The sequence below is a fragment of the Phaseolus vulgaris genome, chromosome 9 (assembly GCF_000499845.2).
Source record: "Phaseolus vulgaris cultivar G19833 chromosome 9, P. vulgaris v2.0, whole genome shotgun sequence".
NCBI lineage: Eukaryota > Viridiplantae > Streptophyta > Magnoliopsida > Fabales > Fabaceae > Phaseolus > Phaseolus vulgaris.
In genome coordinates this window covers 2230006-2251222 of record NC_023751.2, presented here as the reverse complement: position 1 = coordinate 2251222, position 21217 = coordinate 2230006, and the positions used below count along the sequence as shown (strand labels likewise).

The 21217-nt window shown below is 34.8% G+C and overlaps 2 protein-coding genes across 2 annotated transcripts; one reads left to right on the top strand and one right to left on the bottom strand.

The window, feature by feature from the left end:
- Nucleotides 1-7552: 7552 nt before the first annotated feature.
- Nucleotides 7553-9404, bottom strand: LOC137822685 (cysteine proteinase 15A-like). Its single transcript, XM_068627631.1, has 3 exons — nucleotides 8727-9404; nucleotides 8230-8476; nucleotides 7553-8056 (listed from the first exon to the last, which is right to left on the bottom strand). The coding sequence occupies exons 1-3, from the start codon at nucleotides 9300-9302 to the stop codon at nucleotides 7779-7781; spliced, it is 1101 nt and encodes a 366-aa protein (XP_068483732.1). The 5' UTR covers nucleotides 9303-9404; the 3' UTR covers nucleotides 7553-7778.
- A 2778-nt stretch (nucleotides 9405-12182) lies between these two features.
- LOC137820222 (transcription initiation factor IIF subunit beta) lies at nucleotides 12183-19456 on the top strand. The gene is made up of 6 exons (XM_068624180.1): nucleotides 12183-12538; nucleotides 14707-14815; nucleotides 18020-18153; nucleotides 18254-18328; nucleotides 18684-18833; nucleotides 19009-19456. Exons 1-6 carry the CDS (start codon nucleotides 12341-12343, stop codon nucleotides 19126-19128), a joined length of 786 nt encoding a protein of 261 aa, XP_068480281.1. The 5' UTR covers nucleotides 12183-12340; the 3' UTR covers nucleotides 19129-19456.
- The last annotated feature ends 1761 nt before the right edge of the window (nucleotides 19457-21217 follow it).

Sequence of the window (21217 nt, the reverse complement as noted above, 5' to 3'; positions counted from 1 at the left end):
TGTTTTGTTTTGGTTATATGTATGGAAACTTTGACAGTAATGATACCAGAGAATTATCCAGTATTTCATTATCCTTTATAGGAAGCCTAACTTGTAAAATAGGCATTGCATTTTGGTGCTTCATTGAGAGGAAAACACTAAGAGACGCCACGCTTGCGTCAAAGAGTGATGAAAAAATATATTCTATTATGAAATTATTAGAGAATAAGAAAACCTTCTAAGAAGCAATGAATATTCGCATGACCAATTTGGAAACTCATATGGCACTTTAGATTGGAGCCTGAGAAACCGTAACGAAGGATTCCACTCTTCATTCTTTCACTCGAACGTCCTTGAAACTGGATATGCCCCGTTTTGATGGGTCTGAACCATTAACATGGATTTTCAAAACCAAGCAGTTATTTGACTACCACCGCACTCCAGAGGACCAAAGGCTTCAAATGGTTTCTTTTTCCATGGAAGGAGCAGCTCTCGCTTGGTTCTAGTGGATGTATGACAACAACCTAATATCAACTTGGCAAAATTTCCTAAATGCCTTATAGGTTCGTTTCGCACCAAAAGGAGAGATTCCTTATGAAGACCCAAAAGGAGCCCTCTTCAAACTATGCCAAACCTCAACCGTGTGGGAATATCAGAATCAGTTTGAATCACTAGCAAATCGTATCATGGGACTACCTTCTCCCTTCTTTCTTAGTTGCTTCGTTTCAAGTCTTAAGCCGAAAATTCGAAGAGAAGTGCAGGCTTTTTAACCGATATCACTATCGCAAGCCGTGAGCTTAGCAAAACTACAAGAAGAGAAATTTGTAGAAGCTTCCACGCCCAATCGTTCCGTTCGCCCTTCTCTTTCCATTGTGGAAACCCCGATGTTTGTGAATACCCTTTCTCCCAACACACAAATAGCGAGCCCTTCTTCTTAAAAAACCAAATCAGACCCTAATCTGCTTGCCATAAAATGATTGTTCCCAACGGAGCTCCAAAGTCATCGTGAAAAGAACTTATGTTATTACTGTGATGAACGCTATCGACCAGGTCTGATGGCATTCTCATGGAGCTCTTCTTGGATGTTGTGAAAAATGGTGCGGAAGCTATGGATTGAGATGTGCAAGATCCTCCTAGGAGCTATGGTGATCTTGAAGGTGCATGATGTGTATGGAAGAAGGGAGGTTCGGCCAGCCCTATGGTAGGTGATGAAGATGAAGATTAGGTCCTAGAAACTAGGCAAAAGCAATGTATGGCACAATGTGGGCAGCATAACATTACTCTCATTAATCTTGCAAATACAAGTGATAGGCATCTCCTTTTATAGGCTAAGGAGGCTGTAAATGTTAAGCTAAGTGCAAATGAAATGTAAGCCAAATGAAATGGAAATGTGAGGCACATGGGTTCATGAAGCACATGGGTGCACATGGCTTCACAAAACCGTCCCTTAATTAGTGAAGGCTTCTAGAAACCTTTAGCTAATCAAGGTTAACTCCTCCTTAATTCTAATGTGCAGAAAAATAAACATTTGTCCACATGGCTATGCTATTTACACCCCAATTAAAGCTAAACTACACTTGATGGGCCTTCACAGAATATGTGCTAGTATGCCACTCTCCCTTTAATAGCTTGATCCAAGTCTTCTTGTCCTAGACACTCCTAGCTTGGCCTTCTTGTCCTAGACGCTCCTAGTTTGGTCTTAGACGCTCCTAGCTTGACCTTAGACGCTCTTGACTTGGCTCTTGCCTTTCATGGAAGGTTGTGCTTGGCCCTCTTCCATCAAGGTCACAAATGCAAGTGGGAGTTCATGTTGTTGATAGTGGAACCCAATGAACCCGAAACGAATGAGATTGATTTGAAAAACCTCCTTCATATAGAGGACCTGACGCCTAATGAATCTGAGCCGACCAACCTGTCGGATACAAACCCGACCCAAATCAGTTTACATGCATTGATGGGCCAAGTAATTTCGCAGACCCTTAAATTTTTGGGCCATGTCAACGGTTCTCCAATTGCGACACTAATAGATAGTGGGAGCACCCATAACTTCATCCAAGATCGCACAACCAAATTCTTGGGTCTTCAAGTTGCCCCAACTTAAAATTTTCAGATCTTGGTGGGTAATGGAGAGGAGCTATCATGTTCATTTGTTTGCAAGCAAGTGCCACTACAGTTGGGCCCTCACACATTTCCTGTGGATTTGTATACGTTGTCAGTGAGTGGGGTCGAGATCGTAATGGGAGTACAATGGTTGACAACATTGGGGTTGGTGTTGACTGACTATGAACATTTGACAATGAAGTTCATTAAAGAAGGGAAATTAGTTGAACTCAAGGGCCAACACCGAACAACACCTCAAGAAGCCACTATATATCAGATCAAGAGGATGATCGCTACCAATGTCATAGCATAATATTTTAGGTTACAGTTGCTTCCTGCCATAGAAGAGCTCCCAAACCTTCACCGAGACCAAAAATTGAGGGAATACTGAGTAGATACACCCAATTATTTGAGGAACCACGGGGCCTTCCGCCTATTCGGGTGACTGATCATCACATTCCCCTCTTGGAAGGCTCAAATCCGGTGAATGTTAGACCCTACAGATATCCACATTTTTAGAAACACGAGATTGAGCGTCAGATCAAAGAAATGATGGCTGAGGGAATTATACAACAAAGTAACAATGCCTTCTCATCTCCAGTGTTGTTAGTACGAAAGAAAGATGGATCATGGCGGTTTTTTGTTGATTATAGGGCTCTCAACACGATTACTATAAAAGATCGATTTCCCATCCCATCAATTGAAGAGTTGATTGACAAACTCCATGACACACAATGGTTTTCAAAACTGGATTTACGCTCCGATTACCATCAGATAAGGCTAAACATAGGTGACACTCCAAAAACGGTTTTTCGCACACATGAAGGTCATTATGGATTTTTAGTGATGCCCTTTGGATTGTGTAACGCACCTACTTTATTTCAGTAAACTATGAATATATTGTTTCAACCCTATTTGCGTAAGTTTGTTATAGTATTATTTGATGACATACTAGTGTATAGTAAGTCATTAGAAGATCATATATCTCATTTGGATATTGTTATTCACTGTCTTGTGACTAATCATTTTTTCCTCAGGAGGAATAAGTGTTTGTTTTCCCAGGAATCAATAGAGTACTTGGGCCATATAATATCCAGAGATGGCATTGGCCCAGATCCTTAGAAATTCGTGCAATGATTGCTTGGCCGACACCTGCCACCATTAAGAAATTGCGCAGATTTTTGAGGTTGACGGGTTCTATCAGAAGTTTGTTCAACATTATGCTTATATAGTTGCTCTTCTCACCAACTTGCTAAGGAGAGACTCATTTACTTGGTCTGAAGAAGCACAACGATCATTTGAGCAGCTAAAGGATGCTATGACTAATACTCTCGTGTTGATGTTGCCTAACTTCCAAGAAGAACTCATAATAGAAACAAATACATCAGGGCAAGGGATGAGAGCAATTTTGATGCAGAATAACCATCCAATTTGTTACTTTAGTAAAACATTTTGCCCAAAGCTTCTTTCAACTTCTACGTATGTCCGGGAGTTACATGCAATCACCACAGCTGTCAAAAATTGGCGTACTTATCTTCTGGGCAGAAAATTCATCATACGGACCAATGAAGTCTTCGGGAATTGATGACGTAAGTAGTGCAAACGCCTGAGCAACAATATTATTTGTCCAAGTTGTTTGGATACACTTATGAAATTGCGTATAAACCAGGAGCAACTAACAAGGTAGTTGATGCCTTGAGCAGGATAGATGGGAGTTCATCACAAATGATGGGGTTGATTGTGCCACAATGTGATTTGATATCAAAGATACAAGAAACTTATAGTGCAGATCCAAAACTCAAACAATTGTACCAAAAAGTGCTTGGTTGCCCAGAGGAACATCCATGATTTAAAATTGTTAAAGGAATTATCCTTTATCATGACAAGATTTTACGCAAGTCCTTTTGAAGGAGTTTCATGCCACACCAATGGCTGGTCATGTTGGAATACATAGAACTTATGGGCGATTGAGTGACAATTTCTTTTGGAAAGGAATGAAAAAAGACGTAGTTGAATTTGTTAAAGGTTGTGTCATATGTCAGCAAATCAAGTCACCTACACAACTACCCTGTGGGTTATTACAACCAATTTCTCCTCCCATTGCAGTCTGGGAAGATATATCCCTTGACTTTGTCTCATGGCTCCCTTCTTACCAAAATTACTTTGTGATTCTAGTGGTTGTTGATAGATTTTCAAAGGCAGCTCATTTTGGCATGCTTCCAACAAACTTTTCAGCTGTTAAGGTTGTTGAATTATTTGCTTTCATGGTGTGCAAATTACATGGCATGCCTAAAAGTATAATATCCGATAGGGACCCTGTCTTTATGAGTAATTTCTGGAAGGAACTCTTCTGAATAAGTGGCACAAAATTGAGAATGTCATCAGCTTATCATCTGCAAAGCGATGGACAAACAGAAGTCGTTAACAAAATGTTGGAGCAGTATTTGAGAGCCTTCGTCCATGCTGAAACGAAGTTGTGGGGAAAATATTTACACTGGGCAGAGTGACACTATAACTCATCCAAGCATTCCTCCATTGGGATTACCACTTATGAGATTGTTTACAGTCAGCCGCCACATTCGCCCCAATATGTCATAGGAACTAGTTGCAATGAGGTTGTGAATGCAGATCTTACAAAGCGGCAGGAGTTACTTGATAAGCTGCGTTCCAAATTACTCAAAGCACAATCTGTCATGAAGTATTATGCTAATAAGAAGATACTGTGTTACCCCTTCAAAGTGGGTGATCAAGTGCTAGTTAAGTTGCAACCATACCGACAGGTGACTACAAGAAACTATCAATTATCAAAGCTTGCCCAACGATTTTATGGTCCTTTTCGCATTGTCAAACAAATTGGGGAAGTGGCCTTTGAATTGGAATTACCTCCTGGAGTTCAAATTCATTCTATTTTTCATGTTTCAAAGTTGAAACTTCCATAATCAGGATGAGACACCTCAATTGGAACTCCCTTCAACAGTTTTCAATAATCAACCTAAAGTGCAACCCCTTGCTGTAATTGATTGGCAAATTTCTGCAAATTCTGATGCAGCAGAAGCATTAGTTCAGTGGCAAGGTTTGTACCCTGAAGACGTCACTTGGGAGAATCTTGACACCTTACTTAAGGATTATCCAACATTGCACCTTGAGAACAAGGTGTTTGTTGAAGAGGAAGGGGATGTTATGGCCCAAGAGAAGGCAACTGAAGATCATGATGAAACATCAATGAGCAACCCAATAGCAAAGAGTAGGCCCAAAAGACAAAGCACCAAGCCTAAGTTTTTTTCTCTGTTTTGCCATTTTGTTTTGATGAGTGGTAGTTGCTGTTTTGTTTTGGTCAAAAGCTCCTTCAAGTAAGAAATTTCAAATTTGATTTGGATATGTGAAGATTTACGCTGAGACTCGTGCATGAAACTATGTTATTGGTAGTCCGATAACGATTTGATAGCGAGTGGTTTGATATGTTCAGTAAATTCTTGTTAAAACAGACTCGAAAATGGCTTTGATATAATGTGAAGAAGTGAATTAATGTTTAACTCAACCTTATAAAACCGACTTATAAAGTGAGTTTTGCACCTACTTATATATTATGAAATGTACTTATGAGCGTGGGATCTCCAAACATGATACATTTGTTTTAGACTTATGCCTCATCTGAACTGTCCACGGTTTCATTGATGTTAGCTTGTCTTTCTACTGTTGGCACTTGTTGCTGTACCGTGGATGTTAGTACCGAAGCCCCTTCTCCTGAAGAAGCAACATCAAGAAGAAGTACACTCAAAACTACGATTTTATTTCTTTTCTTCTCATTTTTATTAAATCACATTCTAATTTTTATTACCATGCTTCCTCAGAGGCATTGAGGTCAATCTTAATCTTTGCTATACAACACGGATGATCCTGTCGAAACAGAGTCAATAGTATTCCCCTTGACCGTGATGAGTTTTGACTTCATTGAGGTTTTTGTGCACCAACTTACACATACAATCTAATTTGTGCTTGGAGCTGTGTCTAATACAGTTTCGTATCTACGTTTGTTGGCCCTCAGGTAGGTAGTTGAAAGCCTTTGATTCTAGTCTGTACAATTTTGTTACAATTAATCAAAATCCAACATGGACATGGAATTTGGCTTTTTTATTAACTTGCAACTCGTGGATGGCAAGGGCTTTCAATAAGGCCCAATGGGCTTTGGAATCCTGTTAACGCCTTAAGAATGGAAGAAACCTCAGAAAATTACTATATACGAAACCATCATCTAATGATTGTACACAGGCTAAGTTGCTGATTTAGCAAATATAGGCATTGTATCATGAAGAAACCATGAAAGACAGTAAAACCTATATCTAGTAACTTACCTGTCTATGTAAGCCCACATATCTTAGTTAGGTCCACATGATTTGATGGCAAAGTTATCATTAGCTTTAATCAAGAAACCTCGACACTAATTTATTGTCCTTTTTATTGTACACGCAAGTTTCAGGATCCAGCCCCTTTTCTGTCATTTCAGGGGTTGGTTGCTTGGAAATTCTAATCAGGGTAGTTAAATGACAAAAACTGATGCGGTTTTATTGTCGTCCACGCATTAGTTGCAATTACTTGTCCTACACGATTTTCATACCATTTTATTTCAGATAAATAGTAACCGGTGTCCTGTAAAAATAGAAACAAGTTTTATCAGATAAGAAAATGTTTAATATATTGAAAATATATAATAAAAGCAACAACACTTTTACATGAAAGTTGAATCTAACAGAAGAGATTAGTCTATTATAACATGGTGAATAAAAGTTCGAATTTTAAATAGAAAACACTTCTTTATTTAGTATCCAACAATGCTTCAATTGCTTCTAAGAAGATATTTGTGGCAAAAGGAAACACTTGTTTGTTTAATTAATCAGAAGCATTTAGTACATGTTTGATGTTCCTCAACATTTAAGACACTTTTAGCGCAACCCTTTATTGTAAACCTTTCTACTTCAAATAAATCATATCCTTTCATTTTAATGCTTTCCTTGGATTTTGGTCTTGTTCAGCTTTAGCTCATTCGGAGCTGTCAAGTGTTTTCTTTGACAAAGTTCTGCTTCTGGCCTGAGGGCAAGTTCTTTAGTTGTGTTATAGGCCATTAAGAAGGTTATTTGATGCACTAACCCCGTATATTTCTGTGCCCGATGCAGGTATAATAACACTATTATTCTCGTTGTTGGCATTTTTGTTTTTATCTGTGCAACTGTTGGCGTGTTACTGTTAATGGAAACTCTTGAGTTTTTTCTTGCATGCTTTGAGACTTCACTGGGTGGAGTTCCAGAACAAATTCTACAAGGGAGATGGCTACAAATTCATCCCGTTAATTCTTGCTGTTTCCAGACCACATTAACATGTCAAATTACTGTAAAAGACAATTTATAACTGACGCCATAAGACGTCCAGTTTACCTGTTTTGGCAGATTTCTCTTACAGAGTACAAGACATTGGAATGTGACAACGTTAATTGTGGGGACACAAGTTCATTTCATTCAGATTACATGAAATAACTATCGATCACGGTGGGTAGTACAGACAAGCTAGCACAGATAAATTGCAGAATAAAGTAAAAAGCATAAACATGGTCTTAGTAGTTTCCTCCTCCATAACATTACATCCAAATTATTTACACACGCACTATATTATATACTGGTGCCCGCTACGACGTTCAGGCATCCACATTAATGGCTAGAAGTATGTATAGCAGCTACAGTTGAGACCATCGAGTCCACCCCACATACATTGTGACCTCGGCAGATCTTGTAATATCCGTTTTCTCCCCAGCTCTCCCCCCATGAATTCTTTATGATCCAGAAAGGCTTTTCCTTAAACCGAATGGGAGCATAAGCACCAGCACCATAGCCTACGAGAAGAACTCCATGATCCAGGTGCTTGCCGCAGATGTATGGGCATGAGACGCCACCAATATATGTCTGCATAAAAATTGCATTGATACCAACTGCACCACGAAAAGCAAAAGTCAGTGTTTCCTAATCAGCGATTCAATATATCTTATTCTTGGGGACACGATCAAATAATTGAAACTATATATCCTGAATATTTTTAGCATTTCCTTTGAGGGAAGTGGCTTCAATTCAAATATAAGGGAGTAGGAAAAAAAAAAAAAACTACCTGCAAGAGGACCATTCTTCACCAGATTAGCAGCAATTTGTTCTTCGTCAAGGGAAACAACGCTGAAATTAGCTACAGAAGCAGCGATTCTGCTGTTATCAAATTTGCAGGGGCCACGGTCCCTTCCGGTGTAAGGATAATCATTTTCTCGCATTAGTCCACCAGCCTTGAGTGAATACTCAAATGCATTGGTCATCAAGCCACCGCCACAACCAGCGTCACATGCTCCACGCTCTTCCGGGTCACACTAAGATAGTTGCAGGCACAGGATTAATGCACGATATTTTTTGCAAATTCCAAACCAGAGCAGAGGTGCTTAATTTTATCATCTACCTATCTATCGAACTTATGTTCAATTTTTCATAAAAGATTCCACTCATGGGTACATCATGTTTCAATATATCATAACTGTGGTCAGATCAAGTGCTACGCAAGTGTATGAAGGACAAATCAGTAAAAAGAGGAGACAATACTCTCCATAAATAAAAAAGTCAAACCTCATGATCACAATCCACGAGTTGTTGTTCGCTAAGGCTCACGAGCTCACCGGTCGAAAGAAAATGAGCACCTTCCAACGCCCCCACGGCGCTAAACGACCAACACGATCCGCAAGAACCTTGATTCTTTACGCCGGTGACGGCTCCATGGTCGCGCCAATCAAAATCGCTAGGGAGGTCGCTGGTCGGCAGAATCGGAGCCTTCTGAGCATCGGAGGGAAGACGAAGCGGCTTCAAGCCCAGAAACTGGCGGCTAAATTCCGCCGGAGTGAGATCGGAGAACTTCGTGACGCCGTGGACGGCGGAGGGGTCCAGCTTCTGGTGCGACTTCGCTCGGAGCAAGTTGTTCTTGAAGATGCGGAAGCGGTAGTCGTGCTCCTCCTTCGTAGCGTAGGTCCTGCCAAACCTGGTCTTGAAGGCGGAAAAGTGGTTCTCGGCGTTGAGCAGGTGCTCCTCCGCGTCCGGCACAACTTGACGGATCAGTAGGTCGTCTTCACCGTCGATCCGATTGGCGATGACTAAGGTGGCGGAGAAAAGGAGGAGACTGAAGAGGAAGAAGAGTGACGGAGTAGCCATCGGAGGAAGAAAAGACTGAAAACGAGTAATGGATATTTTGATCCTTGGAGAATCTTATACACGCTTCCCAGATTATTGTAAACGACGTAATCAATGCGATGTCAACACGTGTAGTTTCTCTGTTATTTAAGTTAGAGAAAGATTCTTCTTAGCCCATAAGTTTAAGGCCCACTTATCCTCTTCGCCGGATATTTTCAAAATTATACAGGAGAAATAAGTCTCTCTAATACTTAAGTTAGATAAAGATTCTTCTTAGCCCATAAATTTCAGGCCCACTTATTCTCTTCGCCGGATATTTTCAAGATTATACACGACAAATAAGAGCATCTTTTATTTTTATTTCTTTATCTAAAACCATTTCAAAAATAAATAAATAAAATAATAAATTAAAAAAATTAATAATTTTAATTTTAAATACATTAAAAAAATAAATATTTTTAATATTTAAAATAGTTATTAATGAAATAATTTTTTATAAAATAAAAATAAAAAAGTAATAAATTAAAAATGTTTAGTTTAATTTTTTCTAAGAATGAAGAAAATAAAATGTTTACTCTACCTAAATGCAAAATCCTAAAAAAAAAAACTAATGCAAATGATATACTTAATGCTTAAAAATGAGTAGACACTTCAATATTATATGTGTCTACTACTAATTAATACTAATTGACTTGGTTTTTTTATAATTATGTCCTGTATTTTTTACTTTATATTAACATGATTATATCATAATAACAATAAATAAATATTAATTTATGTTTATAGATTCAACTTTTATGTTGTTACGGTTATATTTTTTACTTTTTTTATTTAAAAAAATTAAACTAAACATTTTTAATTTATTACTTTTTTATTTTTATTTTATAAAAAATTATTTCATTATTCATTAATTATATTTCTAACTATTTTAAACACTAAAAATATTTATTTTTTTAATGTATTTAAAATTAAAATTATCAATTTTTATTTTTACTTTTGAAATGGTGCTAGATAGAAAAATAAAAACAAAAGGATGCTAGATAGAAAACAAAAACAAAAGGATGTTAGATAGAGAAATAAAAATAAAAGGTGTTAGATGGAGAAATAAATGTGTAAATAGTATTATATATATATATATATATATATATATATGAAAAATTGAGTCAACTAAAGAGATATAACAAAATTAATTACAAAATTAATATTAAAATATCTAACAAATATATTAATTTATCCAAATAGCATATATAATTATACAATGTTAAATTCTTGATAAAAATGAATTATCTCTAATAAACAGCTTCATCTATTAATCTGGTTAGGGAGTTTAGGGTTTAGGGTTTAGGGAGTGCGTAGAAACTTAAGCAATGTAAGTTAAATTTTAGAAAGATTTTATTAAATTATTGATCCTCTAATGTTTTTAATGTATTTTTTAAATTATTGAAATTTAAAGTAACATTATATCTTTACTCGGAACATATTCATATAAATTTAAAAAATTAATCTATTACAATTGCTAAAACTTTTATTTTTAATACATTCAATAAAAAGGTCATTGGTAACTTATATTTGAGGTTTATGCTCAATACATCAGGTTGGATGGCTTTGCATTGCATACTTTTAAACTTGCATACTATGAGAGCTGAAATGACAAAACTCTCCCTAAAAAACATTTATTTTGGATTTATTCCGTATATATGTATAGATTTAGAAGATATTAAATATATTAATACATTTTAATTCTACAATCTAATATATATTTTTGGAATCAGAAATGCTCTTTAAACTATATAATCTAAAATGTATTAATACATTTTAAAATTTATATTTTTATATATATTTTAGAATCTATAATGTATTTTTTATTTTATTGAAGTAATATATTTTTAAAATGTATTTTTTATTTTGTATTATAAAATGTATCATTAAAAAATAAAATAAAATATACATTTTAAATTTTAATTTATATGGGTACCAGGTTTAAAAAGCAATGGAGAATGAAATGTCCGAGGTTGGATTTGTTTTATTTTCGAACCAAGAAGAGGTATACTAAGTTGGATGTTTCTTCCCTTTTAGTATTTTCATATTATTTAAAATACTGAAATTATCTTTTGGCGGTTTTGGATAACTTTTTAGTAGATATTTCATAAGTAGAAAATTATGAGGCTCAAACACTTATCTTAAATGACGTATTTGTGTCAGACACATGTATTCGTGTCAACACTTGTACGATATTTATCAGTGAAGGTGTTCAATTCAAAAAATATTTGTTGAATTTTTGTTTGAAAATTTTAGCACGATTCTAACACAATTTTAAAAGATATAAATACAATAATTTTCTAAAAATTCAAATTTATTGTATAAATTTTTATTATGATTATAAAAATAAGGAACAAATTCTTTTGAACAAATCATGAAAAATATCTTCATGCTCCCAAAAGAATCTCAAGCATACGTTTGCACATAAATATTTATTTTCAATTTATATAATTCAAAATTATATAATATATAGATACGTGTCCCCGTGTCCTACATTTTAGAGATTATACGTATCTCCGTATTCGTATCCGTGTCGTGTCAGTGTCCGTATTTGTATATATGTTACATAGGTAAAAAAATTTCTAAAAAAAGTGTTTTTGGCATAAAAAATTTGGAAAATAAAAAATCATTTTAGAATATTTTTTTGAAAAGTATTTTTTTAATTTTCAAAATAGCAAATCCGAATTTATCAAATATGTTTTTGGAAATATTTAAAAAATATAATTCAGAATTTTTAAAAAGGGTAAAATAGTCTTTTCAAAAAATATGGGGTACATGAAAAGATTTGTTGGGCTGCAGGAAGAAACACCCACTAACGTTAAGCCCAAGAGCGTATATAAATGTGTAGTATTGAATTTGGGCGAAGAAGGGAGTATATAAATGGTAGAGTTTTATGATGAGGGATTGAGCTGAAGGTCAAATATAATTGACTTGGGCGGTGTCGGTTGTGAGACAGGAGCGTGGTTTTCGTTGTTGGGTCGAAGAAGCAGAGAGAAAGAGAGAGAGAGAGAGAGAGAGAGATGGATGAAGAGAATGGTTACAGTGGGAGTAGCAGCTCCAATTTGGAGACTTTGAAGGCGGAGAGATCTGTGTGGTTGATGAAATGCCCTTTGGTGGTGGCTAAGTCATGGCAGACTCATCCTCCTTCTCAACCTCTCGCTAAGGTCGTCCTCTCCCTCGATCCTCTCCACCCTGAAGAAGATCCCTCTGCAGTTCAGGTTCTCCATCTTCTTCTTTTTTACGCCCTTAATCTTATCCAATTCTGCTCTTCTTTCCTTCTTGTTACCCGAATGATTAACACATGTTCGATGCTGTTTAAATTGATATCGAATCTAAGTTAGATACCGCATCGCTCATTAAGATGCTCAAAATCTTATGCGGTTTTCTATTTCGGAAAAGTGCAATGAATAGAAGCTACTTTAACTTTTTACTACGGTGTGTTTCGACCAATAAACGACTGCAAGGTGAGCTTTAAACTGCAGAGTCGTGGAATTGACTTGATCGGGAAGGTCATCAAATTGGTATCGAATTGTTTATTGAATCCTATAGATACGAGTTCTATCTATGGATTTTGGTTGGGGTTTTGTTTTTTCTGTGATCCTTTATATAACGGAAAACCCTGAATCGTTAATGGTGTTGGTTTTCCCTTAGAGTAGTGTGAATTGGTTTGGTTGTTCCACTTTGTGATTCATTTGTCTACCAATTCCTTGAAAATGATGTATGGAGCTTGGATAGACGATGCATAGAGGTGGAGTCTATGAAGCTCGGACACGGTATCCGACACACTATCGAACACGACCCTCGTAACTTATTGTGTCAAATTCAAAATATATTTGTTGGGACAATTCTTTCACGAGTCTATCATAATTTTAATAATTTTAAAAAGGAGATAAACATTAATTTTCTAAAAACTTAAACTTATTGAATAATTTTTTATTATGATTAAAAAAATAAGGAACAAATTTTTTGAAGGAACAAATTTTTTGAACCTGTTATAGAAAAACATCTTTCTATAAAAAAACTGTTAATGGACATAAATCTTTATTGTCTGTTTATATAATTCATAATTACATAATATATAGATCCGTTATCTCCATATCGTGTCTGTGTCGTGTATCCGTGTCAGTGTCCCCTACATAGGGTGTAGTGAGTATTTCAGACAGGTAATGGGTAGAGTTGGGATATCAAGTTGGTGGGAATAGATTTTGTCCCATTTCATCACTGATGGGGATGTGAGTACTGTTGAATGGAGAGAACAAGATGACACCTGCAAACAGACGTGACAAGATGATAGGAACCAGATTCCATAGAAGCGCAACAATATTATTGGTTGGGAAAGCAACAAAATATTTCAGAAGATGATCCCTGCAATCTCAGAGCTAATGCATTCCCCCTGTCTTGGGCTCTCCCTAAATTACATTGCCTCCTCTAAGACTGGCCAAATCAGCAGTTGTGACTAATATTGTGTTTCAGCTGTTAGACTTTACTTAGGCCCCAAACCCAAAATCCTGACATGAGATTATGGGATCAGACCAATAGATGAAAGACAAGAACAGAAAGAATCGTGCCTGGGACCAGCACCTTCGAAACACATTTCGCATGAGCCTTAGCACTCCAGAAACTTGTCTTTATTGTACCTCAAAACAGCGTAAAAGGTTGTGGTTTTGCTCTGAAATAGGAGCCTTAATGGACTCGCACACATCATGTAGAACTTGTGAGCTCGAGCAATCCCAAACAAGTTTGCTCAATTTCACCAGAAAAACGATTTTTCTTGCATTTCTGCTCGATCTGGGGGAGTGGATACTTTATCCGCTTGTAAACTAGGAGTTTTACCACAAACATGCCCTAGTGTACCAACCAAGTATACCCCCTGCATACCATATATTTAATATAGTAGTATATCTCGCACCTGTATCATCAAAGATATTTGATGCTATTAGGTAACTCTGGTGTATATTTAAAAATGTACAAATTTGAGTGGGTTTACTTTGATTTTAACAATAAGAGCAGACAATTTTTTACTTATTAAGTTACCTATTTTAAATATTCTAACCAAGGCCTGGAGTAAACCATTTAATTAAAATGAATTGTATTCATTTTTTAGGTATTCTAAATGTGAAATATGATTTGCAAATCCATTCACTTTTTCTTAATAATTAGTTCCACCACATGAGAAATGATAATGATTTTAAAGCAAATAAATTCCATATTCTAATGATGGCTTATTTTATATGTTTTGTACTATTTTCCCATATGAATTTATTGATTGTGCAAGATGAATGATGATTCTGCTTCTAGATTTGTTACATAGATAAGAGTTTCTGATTAATATTTGTTGCTTGTCTTTATGTGATATATTGATTTTATAGCTCCTTAACTATGACAGTTTACAATGGAGATGGCTGGCTCTGACGCTGTGAATATGCCAAAAACTTATTCATTGAATATGTTTAAGGACTTTGTTCCTATGTGTGTCTTCTCTGAGACTAGCCAAGGTGAGAATAGTATTCCCAGGTTTATACCATTTGTAGTTTTTTATTCATCAATAGCAAGTAATGTTTTATACCAGTTGCAGTTTTTTATTCGTCAATAGCAAGTAATGCTTTTATATCAGTTGTAGTTTATTTATATCAATTATTTATGAGTTCATTAAAAGCCTGTAAGTTTCTCAATTCTCTAACTTGAGATATATATAGCAATGGTTATATTCATGATTGGTGGTACCATGCCCAATTCAATACTGTTTCAGCAATATAATTTGACGAGCAAATTGTTTTGGTGCTTGGTTTGCACTATAAATCAAACATGAATTGCAAATATTGCAACTTAGAGTAGAATAAAAAGATTATTGCAGAGGTTCTATGAGGTCTTAAGTGGAGTTCCGGCACCTTGCCACTTTTCCAAGGCCCATCACCCCCCTGTTTGAGCAGCCCTTTTCGTAACTGAAAAAGGCAGCCAGAGTGGATAAATTGCACTGCATCACAGTTCTAACTTCTATTCTCCTCATGGCTGCACTTGCATCTAGTATAACAATGAAGAGAGATGACCCTTTTCACAACCCTAATCCTATATGACAGTGTATTGTATTTATTTTATTTTAACAAATTGTGTTTTAATTGCAAGACGTGATGTGTTTCATTTCAACTTTGGACCATCAGTTTTAACTTTTATATATTTCCACTAGATATTTAAGCATTGTCAAATGTCTAGTATCAAATAAAAACATATTTAATTGATGATAATTTTTTATTTGAACTACCGATAGTTTAACATCCTATGTAAAACATATTAAAATTTTGTTTTTGTTTTTCAAATTCAAGTATTTAATATCAGAGTATGTATTATAAATTCTAATGTGTAATAATTTTAATAGCAGAATATTTAGTTTGAATTTTAATATTATTCTATTATAACAAATTTTAATAGAATTCATGCTCCTAGATTTATTTTTTTAGTTACTGCTCATGAATATGTGCTTTAATGTATTTTCTTAGTTTGTGAATGCCTGGCGATGCTTTATTATTAATCATCAATCTACACGGTCCAATTATGAGCCCTGTGATTCATTATTTGAATCCTGATTCAACTACCATTTATAAGGCCCTTTTTTCACTCGTTGGATTTGTTTTTTATTTCACTTTCATTAAATCTGGGATTTGGTTGAAAACTTATATAATAAATCCACTTCTCTTACTAAGATCTTTCTTCAAGCATTCTCACAATACAAGTTGTTATAGCTTTGTCCCTGGTCCCCTTCAATGTTCAGTTCCAGCTCTACCACTGCAGGATGATGGCTTATTAGTAGTTTTTTTTTTTGTTGATAATTTACAATTAGTTTGATTTTTAGAGTCGAAAGGGTTTAATATAAACTAGGGAGTATCTCTTGTTTCATGTGGGTTTTCTTTAGAGTCTAGCATTTAGGGTAAACATAGATCAACAAAGGAAATGTTTAGAGTAAATTTAAGTAGTTACTGTAGTTTAAAAGGGAAACGTGTCATTTTCATTCTCTAAGGAGATTAAAATCAGTCCAAACTCAATGGCGACAAATAGTGCTGCTTAAATGGCAACTCTCTAGAATATTAAAGACAGGCAATTCCTCCACTTGTATTATCTGGCTTGGCAGTCCTACCCTGATCTTGCGAAAGTGAAATAGTGCTGCTTAAATGGCAACTCTCTAGAATATTAAAGACAGGCAATTCCTCCACTTGTATTATCTGGCTTGGCAGTCCTACCCTGATCTTTCGAAAGTGAAATAGTGCTGCTTTAAATGGCAACTCTCTAGAATATTAAAGACAGGCAATTCCTCCACTTGTATTATCTGGCTTGGCAGTCCTACCCTGATCTTGCGAAAGTGAATCATTGAGTGTGAGTGTGATTGCAATTGCTGGTTGTACAAAAGCACAAGTAAAAGTGGCATCATTGTCTCTTTACTTTTGCAACCACTTTTTTGCAATTCAAATACTGGCGGCGAGGTAACAGATCCTTTGTTAATTGTTGCAATTAACTATGACATGTACCAGACATCTTTTTAAAATAACTATTTTGTGTGGTGTAATTGAGGCTTAATGCAATTTCAAGCTATGATGATTTTATCTTTGAGATATGATTTATGAGTATTAATGTTGAATATGTCTTAAGTTACAAACTTCTTGATTATTTAGCATCTTATATGTATAGGTTGTTTGCATAGTATTTGCTATTTGGTGTAGCATCTGAATTGGAGTTGGCTGTTCCGAGTCAGCATTCAAGATTGTTTGCTACGATTAAATTAGGAAATTATGTCACTGCTCTCTGCCTAGTAAAATTACTTAAATTTGATAGGGATCTACATCCACTAACCCAGATTGACTATTATAAGTGGAATTAAGAAATTAAGCCACTTTCAACTAACGGAGCTAAAATATAATGGATAGGAGTAAGTATGAGTTTGGGTAGACCCTGTTGTAAACAAACCCAGCAGTTGGGGACTGAAATGAGATGAAGATCTCTTCACATACGGGGATGATGAGTTATCATTTCAGAATTTTTGTTCTAAATGATTATGAATGTGATGTTGGGATGGGAAACTGGAAAGCCCTAAAGCATGGGTATTCCTAAAACCATGTCCTATCATACCAGTTTCGGTACTTTTTGTTCACTCATGTATACAAACCTAATACGCACCACAAAAATGTTACAAAAAAATTGGGTACTTCCTTGGGTGGGAATGTCTTCTTTTTGTGTATGTCTTCTTTTTGGGAATGTCTTCTTTCTAGGTTTCAATACATTGGCATTGAAACTCTTTAACAATCATCATTGTCTTGTTGTGAGAGGAAAGAAATTGGTTTAATCCTAAAAGAATTAAAGATTTAGTTCTTACATATACAAATCTTCATCTCCTCTTAGAAAAGAGTAATAATTCTAAAGAGGATAAAAACAAAATATGAGAAATTGGTGGGGATGAATGAGATCCACTCACTTGAAGGGGCCTGAAACTTTTGAAATATCCTAGTCTTTCTCTTGATGAATCATATTTGATAGAATTCTTTTCAAAGACGATGGAGAAGGAAATGATAGAACTCTAAATAATTTGCTTTATTATGACGTGGCAAATGGTAACTGTGAATTGTGATATGTTTAATACTTTAAAATGGATGAAATAATACTGTGAAAAGCTTAGCTTCCTTGAGTTAAGTAACAGCTTTTATATTTTATTTTAGGTGGCAAGGTTGCAATGGAAGGGAAAGTAGAACATAAGTTTGATATGAAGCCCCATGGTGAAAACATTGAAGAATATGGTAAATTATGCCGTGAGAGGACAAACAGATCTATGATTAAAAATCGTCAAATACAGGTATTTCGTTCATGTGTATTATTTAATTATAACATTTTTTGCTTTCTGTCTGATTAAATAATTGATTCTCTTTCTCTGGTTCCCTCGACTCAATTGAAAGGTTATTGATAATGATCGTGGAGTTCTAATGAGGCCAATGCCTGGAATGATTGGTCTAGTTTCATCCAATTCCAAGGTACGTATTGTATAAAAAATTCAATCTCTTCGACATGTTGGTGACATGGTTCTAATTGACTCAATCTATCATTTTTGCTTGGATGAAATTTCTGGTCAGTGTGGAAGTTTTACGTTAATTATAGAAGATCCAAGTATCTTGGCTTTAAAAGCATTATGATATAGTGCCACTCATAAATAATAAGCAATATATATTAGTTAATTATACCATAGATTCATTTAATATCAATGAAAATTCGCTGGAGTATATATAAATAAAATTTGTCTAAGGATAAAGTTTGGTCTCTCAACTCAAAGTGTGTGTATGCATGGAATAATTCTGAGGTTTTTTTCTTATTCTCATGAAACTTTCACAGGACAAGAAGAAGACGCAGCCAATTAAACAGTCTGATACAAAGAGAACAAGAAGAGATCGGGGAGAGCTGGAGGATATAATGTTCAAGCTATTTGAAAGACAGCCTAATTGGGCCCTGAAACAGCTTGTTCAAGAGACTGATCAACCTGCTGTATGCTTTTCTGTTTTTTTTTTAGTTCCTAACTTGATGTTGTGGCTGTAGAGCTTGTACACACCCACATGCACGCACACACTTCCTGCAGGCTGTCCCCACACACTCTGCCCCCTTTTCTTTTGCAGCAATTTTTGAAAGCTCCTGAGTGAACTTGTTGCTTTTTCTTTTGCAGCAATTCTTGAAAGAGATTCTGAACGAACTGTGTGTTTATAATAAAAGAGGTGCCAATCAAGGAACTTATGAGCTGAAGCCTGAGTACAAGAAATCTGTTGAAGATACAAGCGCTGAATGAGGGTTTTGTTTATTATAGTCTATTATTCTAACTCCATAAACAAAATTCAGTCTCTTTCTCTTCTCTGAAAAGAGTCAACATGTTTAGGGTAAATAGGGTGATCCAAGAAAGAAACATTGGAGGTCAAACAAGAAGCAATGTATCTGAACTGCGAAGGATACTTAGTTTATGACTTTTTTAATATGGATAAATTGTCAGAGGGGCAGTTGTATTGTATACCTTCAGAAAGGAATTTAGTAACCGAAAAAATAATGGTTAGTGTAGAATTTTTCTCTGCCGGGGTTCTAATGCAAAGATTTTATAAATATAAAGTTTCATTTTCTTTTAAGTGAATCTTATTTTACTTTTATCATTTTTAATATCATTGTAAGTTTTGCTGGAAATGTATTGTAAAATTCTTGTTTTTATAATTTTTATCTGTATATTTTTTATAATCTAAAAATTTAGTTATGTAAAGATTGAGATTTTTTTTTATCAAATTCAAGTCTTAAATTTAGTTTGCATTAGAGATGTCATGCTAGATATTCTATCCTTTTGCGAGGTAATTTATTAACAGTAAATTCTATGTTCAATATTTATTTATTCTGAACAAAAAATTTATTAGGTAAGCCACTACATATCATATTATGATCATGGCAATTTCTTTCTACACCAATTCTATCCTGCATCTATATTTTTCATATGCCTCTATATTTTTCAAAATTTCCAAAATTATCCTTATTCTTGTTCTGGATTTAAAAATCTGGAATAGTAAAAATAATTTAAAAAAAATACATTCTGGATAATTCAGAACACAAAATTAAAAATGCATTTTAAATAAAAATTTATAAAATTCAAAATGTTTTGATAAAAAGTTGCGATCCGGATTGGATACATGTTGAAAGGATATTTTTATCATTTTCAATACCAGGTTCGGTGCACATTGGAATTGATATGGTCCAAGTAGTACTTGCCTATGATCATTTCAGATAATTGAATATTTATGTCCCACAATGATTTTTATTAAAAGAAAAGATGCATCATATAATATACAAATATGCAAAACACTATGATTTTTTTAATGGGAGATGATAAATGAAAAGCTTTTAAAAATGTTGGTCCCCTTTCATTGAAATCCCAGTGTAATTTTATGCTAAGTCTGTACAATATAAGATAATGGACTATTCAATCATTGAAAATGTGTGTTCCACATATTTGACTAAAGTTTGCTGATTAAAAAGAAAGTTACATTTTTAACTAAAGCCGTTGTACTGTACAACTGTTCAAGAAAAAGCTGAGAATTTTTATTAAAAGGGTAAAAAAAAAAGGAATGCTTCCATTAAATTATTCAATTATGGTTCGGTTGAAAATTGAATAAGAAAATTAAGTGCCACTGGTGGTGCCTCTCTGATTTTTTTCTATGCAGATTTAGACTTATTTAGCATCTTTCTAGTTTAAAGCAAGGTTGATTTTGATGGAATTCATCCAGTTATTGCATACGACTACTAAGATGCGTGTTTGAATTCATGTCATTCCAAAATTATGCAATGAAATGTTATCAAGGAATAATTGATTTGGAATATAATTTTTTTTATAAGCAATAAACAATAAATAAACGAGAACCACTTCACCCTTATTAAAAATTATACAATAATCAACTTCTAACTAGAACCGCCTACTAAACTAACGAAAACATTAACCAAACTAACAACCTAAAAACTTTAAGAAACCATTCACATGCACGTCAAAGGTTCCAAACACCAATCAGAATAGGAAAATGAAGCAGAACGAGATTTTACAGAAATTCGACCAAACTTTTACTTGCACCATTGCAAACACTTCTAACACATCAGTCACACTTCTTTTGAAAGTGATAAAATTCCTGTAATTCCATATTTCACTCACAATCCCAACCAAAATTGTACTCTAGACAACATTAACCGAATCTGAAGACTGACTCATCCTGAATTGAACATAGGATCAATATGACACTCCAAGCCACTTATAGCAAAGTAAATTCTACTGTATCCTTTAATTTTTATAGTACTCAATTTTTTAGTAAATAAGTAAATAAAATACACTTGTACCTATAAGTTTCACTTTATAAATC